This window comes from Salvelinus sp. IW2-2015, linkage group LG20, assembly GCF_002910315.2.
Source record: "Salvelinus sp. IW2-2015 linkage group LG20, ASM291031v2, whole genome shotgun sequence".
Classification (NCBI taxonomy): Eukaryota; Metazoa; Chordata; class Actinopteri; order Salmoniformes; family Salmonidae; genus Salvelinus; species Salvelinus sp. IW2-2015.
Genome location: NC_036860.1, coordinates 76,094,829 through 76,108,753, shown reverse-complemented (window position 1 = coordinate 76,108,753; position 13,925 = coordinate 76,094,829). Strand labels below are relative to the sequence as shown.

The following is a 13,925-nucleotide window of genomic DNA, read 5'->3' as shown; positions in this document are numbered from 1 at the left end:
TACTGTAGTGTTGCTACAAACTCCCATAACAGACAAAAAACTAACTAAGGACTTGAGTTGGGGATGGGTAATTTGTATGATGGTTAAAGCGGGGCTACTTTTGGCCATGAACACGTTGTTGAGAATGAAGTTCAGGATGTCATCCAATGACTACAATGCCTCCACCTCACAGTTCCATCTGTGCTGCGCATTAACTAAAAGCTTAGTGATATAATCAGCTTAATATCGAGTACTTATTGTCTGTGAAGATTATAGAGTTCAGGGATCTAAAACCAATGATGAGAAGGAATTGCTGAGTTAACTTCTTTGTGTTGTTGTAAATGACTGGAGCTCTTGGGCGGTAATGTCTAATAAATGTTGAATACATTTACTCAGTGAACAACTCTTAGTATTGCTGTTTTCTGTAGTCACCCTCTGTGCTGACTGACCTGAAATTACCTTTAACTAGGAACTTGGTGCTGTTTAGATTATTATTATATATATTTATTTAACCTTTATTTAACTAGGCAAGTCAGTTAAGAACAAATTCTTGTTTACAATGACGGCCTACACCGGCCAAACCCGGACGACGCTGGGCCAATTGTGCGCCGCCCTATGGGACTCCCGAGCACGGCCGGTTGTGATACAGCCTGGAACCAGGGTGTCTATAGTGCCTTAGACCGCTGCACCACTCTTAACGTTTAATTTAATTTCCCCAACTGTAATTCACTGTTATTGCAGGAGGAAAACAGACAAAGGCTGATGCAGTCTCATAGGGTAATGACAGACTGTGGTCTTATTGGGCCACACCATTTAGCCCATGTCAATCCCAAATGACTCACTGAAGTACAGAACTACCAATGAGACACAGATGAGATGATGAGAAACAGTTGAAAGTCCACAAGTACTTTTACAGAGCTTTATTTCAGATTTACTAGGCTGTTCAATCGCTACAGACTTTTACTTTTTCATTACAGCCGTCTATTATCCAAAGCAAAGAGTAACCAAAAATAAAAACAGGCAAAAACAAAAGCCACATTGTTTCATATGTCATTAAATATATTCATTTGTGATAAACATAATATATTAGTATGCATTACAGGACATTACACAAACTTTTGCAATGGACAGAGCTAAACAACATTTACAAGCCCAAGTATGAACACAAGCAACATTCAGATATATTTTGTAGCAGATATCTGGTCATGACTGAGTACCATTCTCCAAATAGGTGGAAAACTGGTCTAACTTTACACACTGACAGCTTTGATATGTGAAGAACCAGAGATGGGTGCACTGGCACAAGAACATTTGAAATGGATTGCAATAAAAATGTCAATACAAATATGTTTTTAAAAAGTGTGTGGGTATGTGTGTGAGCAGGTGTGCATCTGCTTGCATTTATATGTGTTATGCATTTCCCAAATATTTTTGGGACTGTTTATTACAGGTTGTAGATAAGCCTCTCTCTGCTTAAATATACTCCTGGGTATGCATAACTTGTAAACAAGAGAAATCTGCCTCTTTCTCATTCATTTGTCTACCCATTTATTAAGCCTATGGTATTTAAAACTCTGGTTAATAACACATGGACATAAATCTAGTTAATGTTTAACAAAAAATAGTAAGAAACTATACAGCTATATAACATTTAAACAGCCGGTCACCCCTTTTGTTGAGTACCAAGTAACGTCTTGAAAATGGAATGTCTGCAAGGTTTGAAGTGAGAATCAGATGCTGACACAGTGTGTTGATCACACAGCTTGACTCCTGTGATATTTCATCACTCCACATGTTTTCTTTTACAACATAATGCATGTATCTTTATACAGCATATACATACTGTACATACTGTCATCCACAACTTGGTTAGCTTAGTCAGCTAAGTAGTCAGCATGCATCTATTATTTTAACAAAACGTAGGTTCATTTTGATAGGTCTTATCAAACCACATGAGGTGATTCACTGTTGAAGACATCAGAATGTCCCCCCCATGATCAGTCCTTTACCAGCAGAAACAGGTCAATGCTCAGAGGAATGTTCAAGCAGTACTTCGTATTTTAACAAACGTGAACAGGATAGCAAACCAAATGCATCAATCAATGACACAGAGTCAGTGGACATTAGGTTCCGGGACCAAAGGCCAAAGGCAGCACATAATCAGTCAAATGTGTGATCTCAGTTTGAACAATCATGAATGGACATACATTAGTTCTTTGATTTTTCTGAAACCATACAGTATGTTAGTTTGTATCCTGCAAGGTGCCATTAAACACTGAACATATCTTATATGTTCTGAATACTGTTGAATAMTAAAGGACTAAASATTAAGTGCACGGTYAACTMATCTATTTTAGTTCTTCTAGTTGAGAACAGAGTGCTGTCTAAATACAAWAATATTGTATAATTATATCATGCCTACTGKTACTTTTATTTTGCTGAGGTCACAACCACACTGTCAGGATGGCAAGGAAATGTATCATTTAACAGACTCTTTCCCTATGCTAGTATCTGAGGAGCAACTTCTTCATGGCACTTTCATTTTGATTACATAGTTAGCAGTAATAATGAGGTAACAACCACATGAGGAGCTCTTAAAGAAGAAAGGTAACTGGCAATAGCTGGCTTGWTTTTGTTTTTTTTCTCCCATTTTTACAAGTATATTCTGAAACCACAGTAAAACCTAGTTTAAATTATCAATTTAACGTGTTAACACTCTTAGCAGTTTACACGGTTTATCTTGACAAGGCCTGGCAAGCAGGAGCCACTCATTAAACATGAGAGAGATTCCCCTTAAGCCATGCCGTGCCACCTCAGCTTGCTAGAAACAACTWTACACAATATATATATATAAAGAGCCTCTTTAAACACAGAAATGTGATACAGTAGATTTTTTTCTGATGTTCTGTAGAAATGAACTGGAAATATAAAAATAATGGTATCACAAATAAAACAAAAAATAAGTAACTTATCTGAAATATTAGGTGCAAACTCTGCAATTCCACAACGAAACAAACCTTGAAGGACAAACAGAACAACAACTGTAAAAAGAGCTCCTTCACACGAACGTTTCTAAAACTAATATTCTCTTTTTGCTTCCACTCAAAGCAGCAGCACTCAGTCACTTTCTCTCTCTCTCTCTGTTCACTTCACCTCTCCCTCTTTCCTCTCTCCCTCTGGTGTTTCCTCTTTCTTTCTCCTCCTCCTGTGTTCCTCAGACTCGAGGTGAGCCCCCTCTCTTTCTCTCCTCTCTGGCGCCTCTTAACACTTGCCCCTCTTGTCGCGCTGTTGGAACTTCCTCAGTCTCCGGCCCCACAGGTCCTTCCAGGGGATGAGCAGGCTGCCCTTGTCCGCCACCACGCCACTCTGCCCGGGGGAGTCGTCACCCGTGCCCAGCAGCAGGTACTTCCTGCCAAGCTTGATCTTGGGGCACTTGCAGGCCACGTCCTTGGCACGCACCCACAGGAGCTGGTCACCGCGCCGGATGCGTTGTTCACCTTGCTTGTAGACRGAGATGATGTTCACGGTAAACTTCCACCACTCCCCTGCCTTGTCTCCTTTGAGGACGTGCACTTGGACAGCTGGATGACCAATGAGAAGAAGGAGTGAAGGGGGAATAAGAAAATGTCACAATAAAGCAAGCAACTCTTGAGTATAAGAGATCCAGTTAAAAGTKMATGTACAGTAAAACATAGATCCTCYTAATAAMACACAGGGTAACTAAGCAGGGAATCCWTAGCAGCCTGTGGGTTTCTGTTCCTGGGGTCCAGACTRGCCTGGGSGTGACCCCTCAGCTGTAAATGTCCTGTTTTACTATAGCTCCAATAACTGCTCCAATGTTTGAGTATGATTCAGGAATTGCTGACCCAGTGTGTGTGRATTGTTCCCCTGGTCCCTCCCCTCAGMCATGACCCYTGACCTCTCCTTGTTGTGTTGGCTAGCATGCTCCGTATTACAGCAACWGTTGCCATAGTGCTCCCCAGGGTAAAGACAATGGGTGCCYGCTGAGTACATTTGAATGAGCACCTCCCTGAGACTGGCTGTAATGTTTGACTGCTGTGRACGTATCCTTAGAAAYGCTTTCCTTTCCTCAACTGACAAGCCTGGAGAAAAATAAGTGGYGGGTATACTGGGTTCAACTCAGAAAGTCCAACAGTGAAAGTGCAGCATTCAACCTTTACTAAAGAAATACCACATCTGTTTGAGGTAGAAGCTCTGAAGCAAAGCCATTCCTGTGCTTTTGATAGAATGGCCTTTCAGCTGTTAAGCAGGACGCTGCACATCTTAAGAACCCTGGGCTAGAGCAACCTGGACCTGGTAGCCATTGAACCTTTCTCCCAAGAATTTGTCCCCTTAGAGCAGGCAGAAATACAACCCCCCCTTACAGCAGCTCCCCTGCATGGATTTCTCTGTCACATAAATCTACCATTACTTCATCACTCTGATTGCAAAAACGCCTCAGTCATCGCAACAAGGGGGAAGCAACTGAACTCACTGGGGTAGGAGCTAATCTGTGCTTGAGGTGAAGTGGTTTAGCTGGGAATGTGCTATTAACGATTGGACTAAAGTAGGGGGGAAATGAACCAACCTGAATAGTTTCCACTCACAATTGTTTGAATTGACCCAATTTGGGAAACAGTGTGTGGATGGTGTGAAATGTTTCAAACACACAAATAAATACACACACATACACAAATGCATACATGCAAACGCAGACACATACACACATACACACACGTACTTGTGTGTGGACTAATGTTAGAAAAATATAGGTGGCTGAAAATAGCACAGGAAGTATTTTCTTTCTCCTTGTCTCTCTCTCTCTGAATGCCAACGCTCTCTATTGCGAGCCGTATCGCTGTCTCTTATACACATCTAGATGTGTATAAGAGACAGAACACACACACACACACACACACACACACACACACACACACACACACACACACACACACACACACACAAATGCATACATGCACATGCAGACACACGAGTGCACACATACACATACACACACACACACACTTGTGTGTGGACTAATGTTAGAAAAATATAGGTGGCTGAAAATAGCACAGGAAGTATTTTTTGCTCTCCTTGTCTCTCTCTCTGAATGCCAACGCTCTCTATTGCGAGCCGCATCGATTGTCCCCCATAACAGCCTGGAACGTTCTAAGAGAACAGGAAGGGGGGCCCTGCTAGTGTGAGCAAATTGTACACAATTTCAGAAGAAAGGAGGCCTGTTGGGCTGAGTAGAGCACGCTCTCACAGTCCTGCCATTCATTAACAATGTGTCTCTGGGCTGGAGCCTACTCCTTCATCCAAACACATAAAGGGTGTGTGGGGGGGGTGGAGTGGGCCACTATTTATCTTCCCAGTCACAGAGAGGCTTCCAGAAGAATCGGAATGTGTTCCGACCTCATGAGCTATCCGGGTTCTGCTCCCAGAGCCCCATCCAAGAGCAGCGTGAGAATCCAGCAGAGATAGCCCTCTTCTCTCTGGGTCGCTCTTACTGACCGACTGGCTARCGAGCTCCCCGGGTGAATGGACCAGACTCAGCTCTCTGCTGTCTGACACCAATGCAGAACCCTCTGTCACTCTATGGGCYGCTCAGGAAATTGGTAGTTCTCKAAGCAGATAGTMAAATACTGTTATACTGGACTGAGATTCCAGTCCATGAGGGGACCAAAGTATGYAGTACTAATCATGGATGTTAGCTGGAAAGACCAAGCAGCTCAGTYCTCACACCTCTGCACATTGCTTCAGTCCTGCTTYTCACCCAATGAAGTTCAAAGCRCCCATGGGGCKGGTGTTGARTTGAGCTCATGAATGGAGATCTAGGAAACTAAACTTCTGTTTTTCTGTTAGCAGACAATATGGTACATCAGTACTACTTGGACCATCTTAGCAGGGTAGCACAGAGGGAGGGAGTGAGAGGAAGAGGGAGAGAGAGGAAGAGGGAGAAAGAGAGGGGTTTAATAACACAATGGCAGCCAAGCCTCCCGCTGGGTCCCCTCTCTGAGCAGTGTGCTGGGGCTTGACCCACACACCGCCGACAAGGGGGCTATAATCAAATTAGAGCGTGTTTAATTTCAATACTGAGGCCCCTGTCCCATCTGGTTATCAGCTGAGTGACTGATCTGGGCCCTGCTGCCCCCAGGGTGAGCTCACAGGGACCGCCGGGTGACGGGGTTGTGTGACCCTTCCTTTCACCGCTGGCCCTGAACGTCTGCAAAAGCTCTTTGATTCATTGTCCTCCCCGCTGGAGGGGTGTCAGCCCAGAATATAACCCTTTGTGGCTGCCGTCGCCGTAGCTACGGCCGCGATGGAAAACAAAAATGAATAAACACAACATATTTCTTTCTCTCCGGGGTKGCAATCCGTCAGCGTCRGCCTAATTTACCACCTGTTTGCGCCCTGTGGAATGCTCCGAGCCGGCAGAGTGCACCACTGTGTTTAAACAGGGGGCCTCTTCCCGCGACCCCGGGAGGCCCGCAGCGCCACTCACACAGGGGGGTCGTGGCCCCAAAGAACAGAGACACTGTGAACCCCACAAAGSCCCAGGGACAGCCCTGAGAAATGAATTAGATTGAGGCAGAGAAAAAGCCCCCTGAGGAATGGTCTCTTCATAMAGCCCCAGCTCAGCCACAGGAGAATCATCTGCACTCAGCTGTTTTGATGAACTCTTGAAAAACCAAGCTTCTGCTTTTCATGAATCAGTCTTGTGATTTATAGATTCGTCCGTTCTTTTCATGGATGACTAGCAAGACTGAATAAATGAAAAAATGGATTCTGATGGCTGATCAGTTTTCTGGTGAACTGAAACAAGGAGCTCACATTATTGTCTCTCTCTGTGTTGCACAATATTGATTGAGAAAAGAAGAACATTTGGCCATTTATGCATTGAAACGTTGTTAAAAGTCTCTGATGTATCGCTCTGTTTGATTGATGAACTATGATTGATGATCTGGCTTTTGGACATGTGACAGATATGAAGGGGAACAGTGTGGCCAATGCAGCTGGATGTGTTTCATTAGAGAGAACACTGAACTAAGTCTTAAATGGATAGTTCACCCAAATAAAAAACTGACAGTGGTTTCCTTACCCTGTAAGCAGTCTATTAACAAGGTATCACAGCAATCCATGCTTTGGTTTAGTTGACTTGACTTGAATGGGATTTGTGCCACAAATGCTAAAACATTATCATGTGAACAGTGAAAGTAGAAAACAGTGCCAGGGAAATTACATCAAAGCATGGATTGTAGTCATTCCTTGTCAATAGACTGCTTACAGGGTAAGGAAACCAATGTGTCATTTTGTAATATGGGTGAACTATCCACAAACCCTGATTATAGCAGATACGGTCTTGTATGAACAAATCTATTCTATCAATCAAAGGCTTAACAATTTGAACACCAATTTAATGGGTATAACTACAGAGGAATTGGTGACCAAAATATTCAATATGATATAGGCCTACTGTACAGTTAGGTTTCATGCCAGRAGTCTAAGAGATCTTGCATTGTCTTTTATAAAGGAAACTTATGTGGGTATTTGGCTATAGGGAGTACGATCTGTTCTCAAATGCTGGCAGAGTGCTGGACGTGCCTCAGGGTTTGTGCTGCTGCTGCTGCGGTTGGGGAGATTTGTACGGTGGTTAGCAGACATGAATCTGCTGATAGGAGATCTGCACCATAATACTACTGTGATTAATGGAATGGAAAACCCTCAGAGGCGAGGGAATCATTCTCCATATGGAGATATGGAGGCTACACGGTGGGACAGCACAATGAAACACTATATAGGAGGCCTATGATATGATCCATGGACTGTTCCTACTGCTACTACTGTCTCTCTTACATTACCCCCCACCTTCTCATTCTTTCTGCTCTGTTTTTAGATCTAGTGGTGCTGTTATTTGGTGCTGATTCAGAATATAATGATACAAGTCCAGCATCATCAATCATCAAACTCAAATGTCCTTTTAGCTTCAAGTTACAGAAGTTATTTCATTTGTGAAACCGTTCTAAAAAAGCAAGCTATGTAAATACCTGTATTTGGCTTGAACATGAATGTTTTCATATTATTAACTTACTGTAACGCTGTGATATCTACAGTGCATGTAATGGCACATTTGATCACAAGTATTTCAGATGCAGATGAACTCCTGTGGAGTCATTGATGACAGAGTAWATTTGTTGTGTGATTTGGCWAAWTTTATTAATATGGGGCTTGCTGAMAATTCCTAAKGGCCAGMTCCSMGCCAGAGCCTCATGCTCCCAGGGTGCACCAGCCTTTCACCATGGAGCAATAAAACTGGACCCYACTGAGGCTGGCGGCTGAGAGCAGGSATTGCCCTAGACCATGGACAGGGGCCAGGGTGAGCAGATCCACAGGGCTTAGAGGGAGGTGGAAGGGGAGAGGAAATTGTCCGTTAGCTGTAATTGARAGGGACTGTGAGAGGACGCAGTGGGAGCTTGTTCTGCGGCCCTCTGAAGCTCAGAGCCCTCTCTTTATGAGGTACAACTCCCCTAAGACACACACACACACACATCCGTCAAGGTGGGACAACAAATCCAAATAGTTCCAGCTAAAGCCTGGCAGAGCGGAGCTTTGCAGCTCTCCAAACCAACAGGGGGGCTGGCTCGTCCCACAACCTATCTCTGAAGACAGTTTCAGCTGGAGTGGAGGAACTGATATGAGCTCAAGATGTAGAGGTAAGAGTTGAATATTCCCTTTGTTTCTCTGCCCAGACACTGATGCCACTGATCTCTATCTTTGGTGATAAAAGAAGAGGCCCTGCGGTGACGATGCCCCCAGCAAACACTCTTCTCTCTGTCCAGCTCCCCCCACCTCCAGTGAATCTCACATAGTAATGAGTGTATGTCAGTGCAGGGATGTTAGGATATGTTAGATATAGGTTTTGTGTGGCTAGTTTACAGATGATAGATAATAATATGTATATGTTTTCCATGCTAACTAATCAAAGTGTAAGTGGACTGGATTTATTTATTTTATTTTATTGCACCTTTATTTAACCAGGTAGGCTAGTTGAGAACAAGTTCTCATTTACAACTGCGACCTGGCCAAGATAAAGCATAGCAGTCCGACACATACAACAACACAGAGTTACACATGGAATAAACAAACATACAGTCAATAATACAGTAGACAAAAAGGAAAACAAAAAGTCTATATATAGTGAGTGCAAATGAGGCAAGATAAGGGAGTTAAAGCAATAAATAGGCCATGGTGGCGAAGTAATTACAATATAGCAATTAAACACTGGAATGGTAGATGAAGACACATCTGGATACATCTGTTAATGTGCTTTACACCGTCATTGCCCAAACACAGTCGAAAGCTCTCTGGTTTTGTAACACAACCTTCAAGAAATATATATATWTTTTTAATTCCATTATTTCCCAGAAAGCAGCACTCCTCACTAATACTGGCTGGCCTGTCCATCAGCGGGGTCCCCTGGGCTCAGTTCCGAGACCCTTTGATGCAATGAATCCTGGGAGCATGAATAAGCCACAGAGAGGGGCTTGGGAGTGGGCATGCCTGTGATTAATAAATACATCTGACCCTTGACTGCTGGCCGACGCCTGGGCATATAATTCCTGCACAGTGGACTCACCATAGTCTTTCTTGCAGTACTTCTTCATGTTGATCTTCAGCTTGCCCTTGGATGCCTTGCAGTGAGAATCACAGTCTGTGGAAGCGAGTGAAATAATGGGTGGATTAGGTTACAGCACAGCCAACATAACACAAACATCTAGATTTGAATTATTCTCTCTCTCCCATGGTTTAYGGACTGACCTCAATTATGTTATCTAATAAATGCCTTTTAGGTACATCCAAGGGTCTACACTCTACCCCCACCGTAAGGGATTGAAAGCTTACATCTWTTGCCAGGCCATTTTAGTGTACTTATGGTACACTGTCTCWTGTTATGSTGTTATGGTGTCCCTGTGGAGCTGGTGGAGGCTTAAGGCTTCCGCATGCTTCGGTTCGGCTGGCGCCTAGTAGGCCAACCGAACGAGTGTGCTCACATACTCCCTTATAAGACCTTCGCTTGAAAAATGAGAAAAAACGGCAATAGTRCTGTTTGTCCATCTTGAGGCGCCGTAGCCAGTATACACTTCCTCAAAATAGTAACTCAAGAAATCTGTCATTCATTTTGACGTTTTTGCAGAGAAGATCTGAGTCACACAATTTTACATCTAACTAAGATGTTCGGTTTAGCATTTCTCAAGTGAACAAAATGTGCATGAAAATGAATCATCTATCGTTGAATGTCGATAAACACTTCATTGAAGAATCCCTATTGTTGACCAATGACCAACGAAGGGGCGTAGACTTCGGCTACTGTCACGCCCTGACCATAGAGAGCCTTTTTATTCTCTATTTTGGTTAGGTCGGGGTGTGACTAGGGTGGGTAATCTAGGTTGTTTTATTTCTATGTTGGCTTGGTACTGTTCCCAATCAGAGGCAGCTGTTTATCGTTGTCTCTGATTGGGGATCATATTTAGGCAGCCATTTCCCCACTGTGTTTTGTGGGAKCTTGTTTATATGTAGTTGCCTGTGACCACTCCATAGCTTCACGTGTCGTTTGCGCTTGTTTTTTGTGCGGTTCACTTCTAATAAAATGTCGAACTGATTCCACACTGCGCTTTGGTCTGAATGTTATTACGACGATTGTGACAGCTACTGAACTTGCAATAGCCTTGAGAAAAAATGTGGTGTGCACGAACAGCCGGAATAAAAACCTTGCCGAAGACCAAAACAAACAAAAACATCACAAAATGTCATRAGACACTGAGTGCACAAAAACTGATTGAAGTGGATTTAACAGGTGACATMAATTAAGGATCATAGCTTTCACCTGGATTCAACTGGTCAGACTATGGTTTTGTACACTCAGTATATACGCAAAAACTGTTCGGAACAGTTTAGGATGGGAAGCATGCGGACGCCTTTACACATATCCTATTGTCAGCTAACTCCCACTCTCTCCCTCCAACCTCTCCACACAGAATCTCTAGCCTGTCAGAGTCCTGGCATCCATTGTGTCAGCACTCAGGGTTGGGAAGGTCACTCACAAAAGGAGGTCACTGAGGGAAATTAGCTAGTAGCCTAACAAAAATTAGCAGGGGCCTAAACAGTATCCAACCCACTTGAGGCAAGAAAGAGAATACTCTCACTTTGGCCGGGGCCAATCTCTCTGTGGCCGATCTCTCTGTGGTTGATCTCTCTGTGGCCGATCTCTCTGTGGCCTCTGAGAGGAGCCTGTTACAAACCAGTGGCCAGAAAGAGCTCATAGTTATGATTAATTGCTTTCGGGTCTGGTGCTATCCCTTTGACACCAGGCTGTGTTGACCTGGGCTCGCAGGCGTGCCAAGAGGCTTTATCGATGTCCGTCGACCGTCGTGTTGTCAGGGTGCCAGGCACCTTTTGTAATGGGGGAGATGGGGCTGGGACGAGAGGCCAAACAGAAAATGGAAATCGTTTGTTCCCACTTTTCCACTGACTGACACAAGTTGGAACCARAACATCTCCTGGTTTTGCTCCCCCTCCCAGTGTAATAAGCCCCATGCTCTTTTATGGGGGGGACTGGTCGGCCAGGGGGAAAGGGGGAGCAGTTAGGAAAGAGGGGACCTTTCAGTTTGCCTGAATATGGACAAACTTCATTATTTCTTCCAGCCCTCTGTCCAGTCCTCCCCTTTCTTTCCCTTTATACTCTGTGTGAATGAGGTTGCCCRGGTAACAGCGGAGCGAGAAAAAAACGCACTCCCCCCAAAAAGGCGGATTGGGGCGGAGGCAGGGGGATGGGGAGAGAGTGCATGTATGTGGAGAAAACATTTCTAGTGAAACGCCTGCCAGCTTTCGGGCTGGTGTAGAAATGAAAAAGGGAAGGGAAATCCCAAAGTAAAATAATTTGACGAGTCCATATCGACCACGCCTGATTTCCATTTAAATGTGGCTAGGGCGGGGGCCCATTTGTCTCCCCCTGGCCCCTGGAGGCCTTCATCGTACCTCCCTTTGATAGCTGGCATTGCCCATTAGCCCAGCAGCACAATCCCAGGACTGGCCATCACACCCACAGCTCTCATTAAGGCCCCGGCCCCCGCTGGGAGGACAAACKTCCCCTTTGTGTGGCCTCTCTAGCGGGGCCACCRCCATTCTCCAKGGTCCCTGGGGACCACACCACTCTTAATTTGGAGGGTGGTGTCTGTGTGGGGTTCCTGACAAGACTCCAAACCCCATTGCAGCTGGTCGCCAACGTATGTAGCAGGTTGGCCATTCAGCTCAGTGAAATATGTGGAGCCACACTGTTAGTCCCATGTTAATGATCAAAAGTGACAGAACCTATATGTTTTAGATGCATGGCAATTTAAAGGAATACTTYGGGATTTGGGCAATGAGGCCCTTTTTCTACTTCCCCAGAGTCAAATRATGTCTCTGTGTCCAGTAAGAAGGAAGTTAGAGGCAGTTTYGCGAGCCAATGCTAACTAGCATTAGAGCAATGACTGTAAGTCTATGGGWATCTGCTGGCATGCTAGTATCCATTTAAGTAGAAGTTGGACCAAAAACAAGTTGGCTTAKGCAACAGGTTTTAGAGACCAATACTTTGCTCCAGGTYTCTCTTTTTCTCCTCAYACGCATGCCAGGGGATCTACCTCACAAGCTTGGACTGAGCAGTGACTGAAAGTATGAGCTAAATGTTACAGTGGTATGTCACTTCAAATCAGTGTTGCACTATAGCACGCAGACTCAGAGCTGTGCATTTCAACAATAGGGTTGTAAATAAGTGAGCAAGGGAAGGGTTCTCTTCCCTCTCAGCGCAGCGAGAGATGATTGGAAAACAAACTGGTGCAAATGAGGCATGCAATCAGATTATGGGCTGGAGGCTCGAGTGAGAATACAGAATGGGAGGCCTCGGGAGAGAGACTGACCACAAAACCTGATGAACATCTCCTGCACATAGAATCCACTTAAATACTGCAATTATGGAAGGTGACCCTTAAAATACTACAATGTGAAGGTGGACTTAAAATATACAATAGTTGAAAGTGGTCATAAAATGCTATATTAATGAAGGTGACCTTAAAATAATACAGATTAATGGAAGGTGACTTAAATATATACAATGTTGAAAGGTGACGCTTAAAATACTACATTATGGAAGGTGACCTTAAAATTACATTATGAAAGGTGCCCTTAAATACTACAATTATGAGGTGGTTCCTTAAAAATACCTACAATATGAAGGGCCCTTAAAGAGTACTACAATTTATGAAGGTGGCCCTTAAAATTACTCAATTATGAAGGTGACCTTAAAATACTACAATTATGAAGGTGGCCCTTAAAATACTACAATTATGAAGGTGGCCTAAAAATACTACAATTATGAAGGTGACCTTAAAATACTACAATTATGAAGGTGCCTTAAAATACTACAATTATGAAGGTGGCCTTAAAATACTACAATATGAAGGTGACCCTTAAAATACTCAATTATGAAGGTACCTTAAAATACTATTTGAGGGCAATTAAATTAAGAGGTGCTTTACAATAACTACATTATGAAGGTGACCTTAGAAATACTAACAATTAATGAAGGTGACCTTAAAATTCCTACAATTATGAAGGTACCTTAAAATACTACAATTATTGAGGTGGCCCTGAAAGCCAAAATATAAAATTAGAAACTGTGGAATGATATGAATTGTGCTCGTACTAAAATACAATACATTTGTTATGTTATGCTTTAGTAATTGCCATACCCTGTGGATACCACATGGCTCAGCAGTGTCACAAACTCACCTAAGGGCTCTTCAGAGCTGGTATAGGTGGAGGTGGGCGATGCAACTGGAATCTCTGCAACAGAGAAACCACAGCACAAAYATAATGACATTTCACATCACTACTCAGTTTGACAGCTT

General features: G+C 43.6%; 1 protein-coding gene across 1 annotated transcript in view; it reads right to left on the bottom strand.

The window, feature by feature from the left end:
• Window positions 1-2,634: 2,634 nt before the first annotated feature.
• Window positions 2,635-13,925, bottom strand: part of LOC111980612 (netrin-1) — a 43,347-nt gene continuing 32,056 nt past the window's right edge. Inside the window, exons 5-7 of the mRNA XM_024011435.3 lie at window positions 13,807-13,860; window positions 9,617-9,691; window positions 2,635-3,560 (exon numbers count right to left, since the gene is read on the bottom strand). Coding sequence (XP_023867203.1) covers window positions 3,241-3,560; window positions 9,617-9,691; window positions 13,807-13,860 — 449 coding nt within the window. The 3' untranslated portion in view covers window positions 2,635-3,240. The remainder of the gene's footprint in view (window positions 3,561-9,616; window positions 9,692-13,806; window positions 13,861-13,925) is intronic.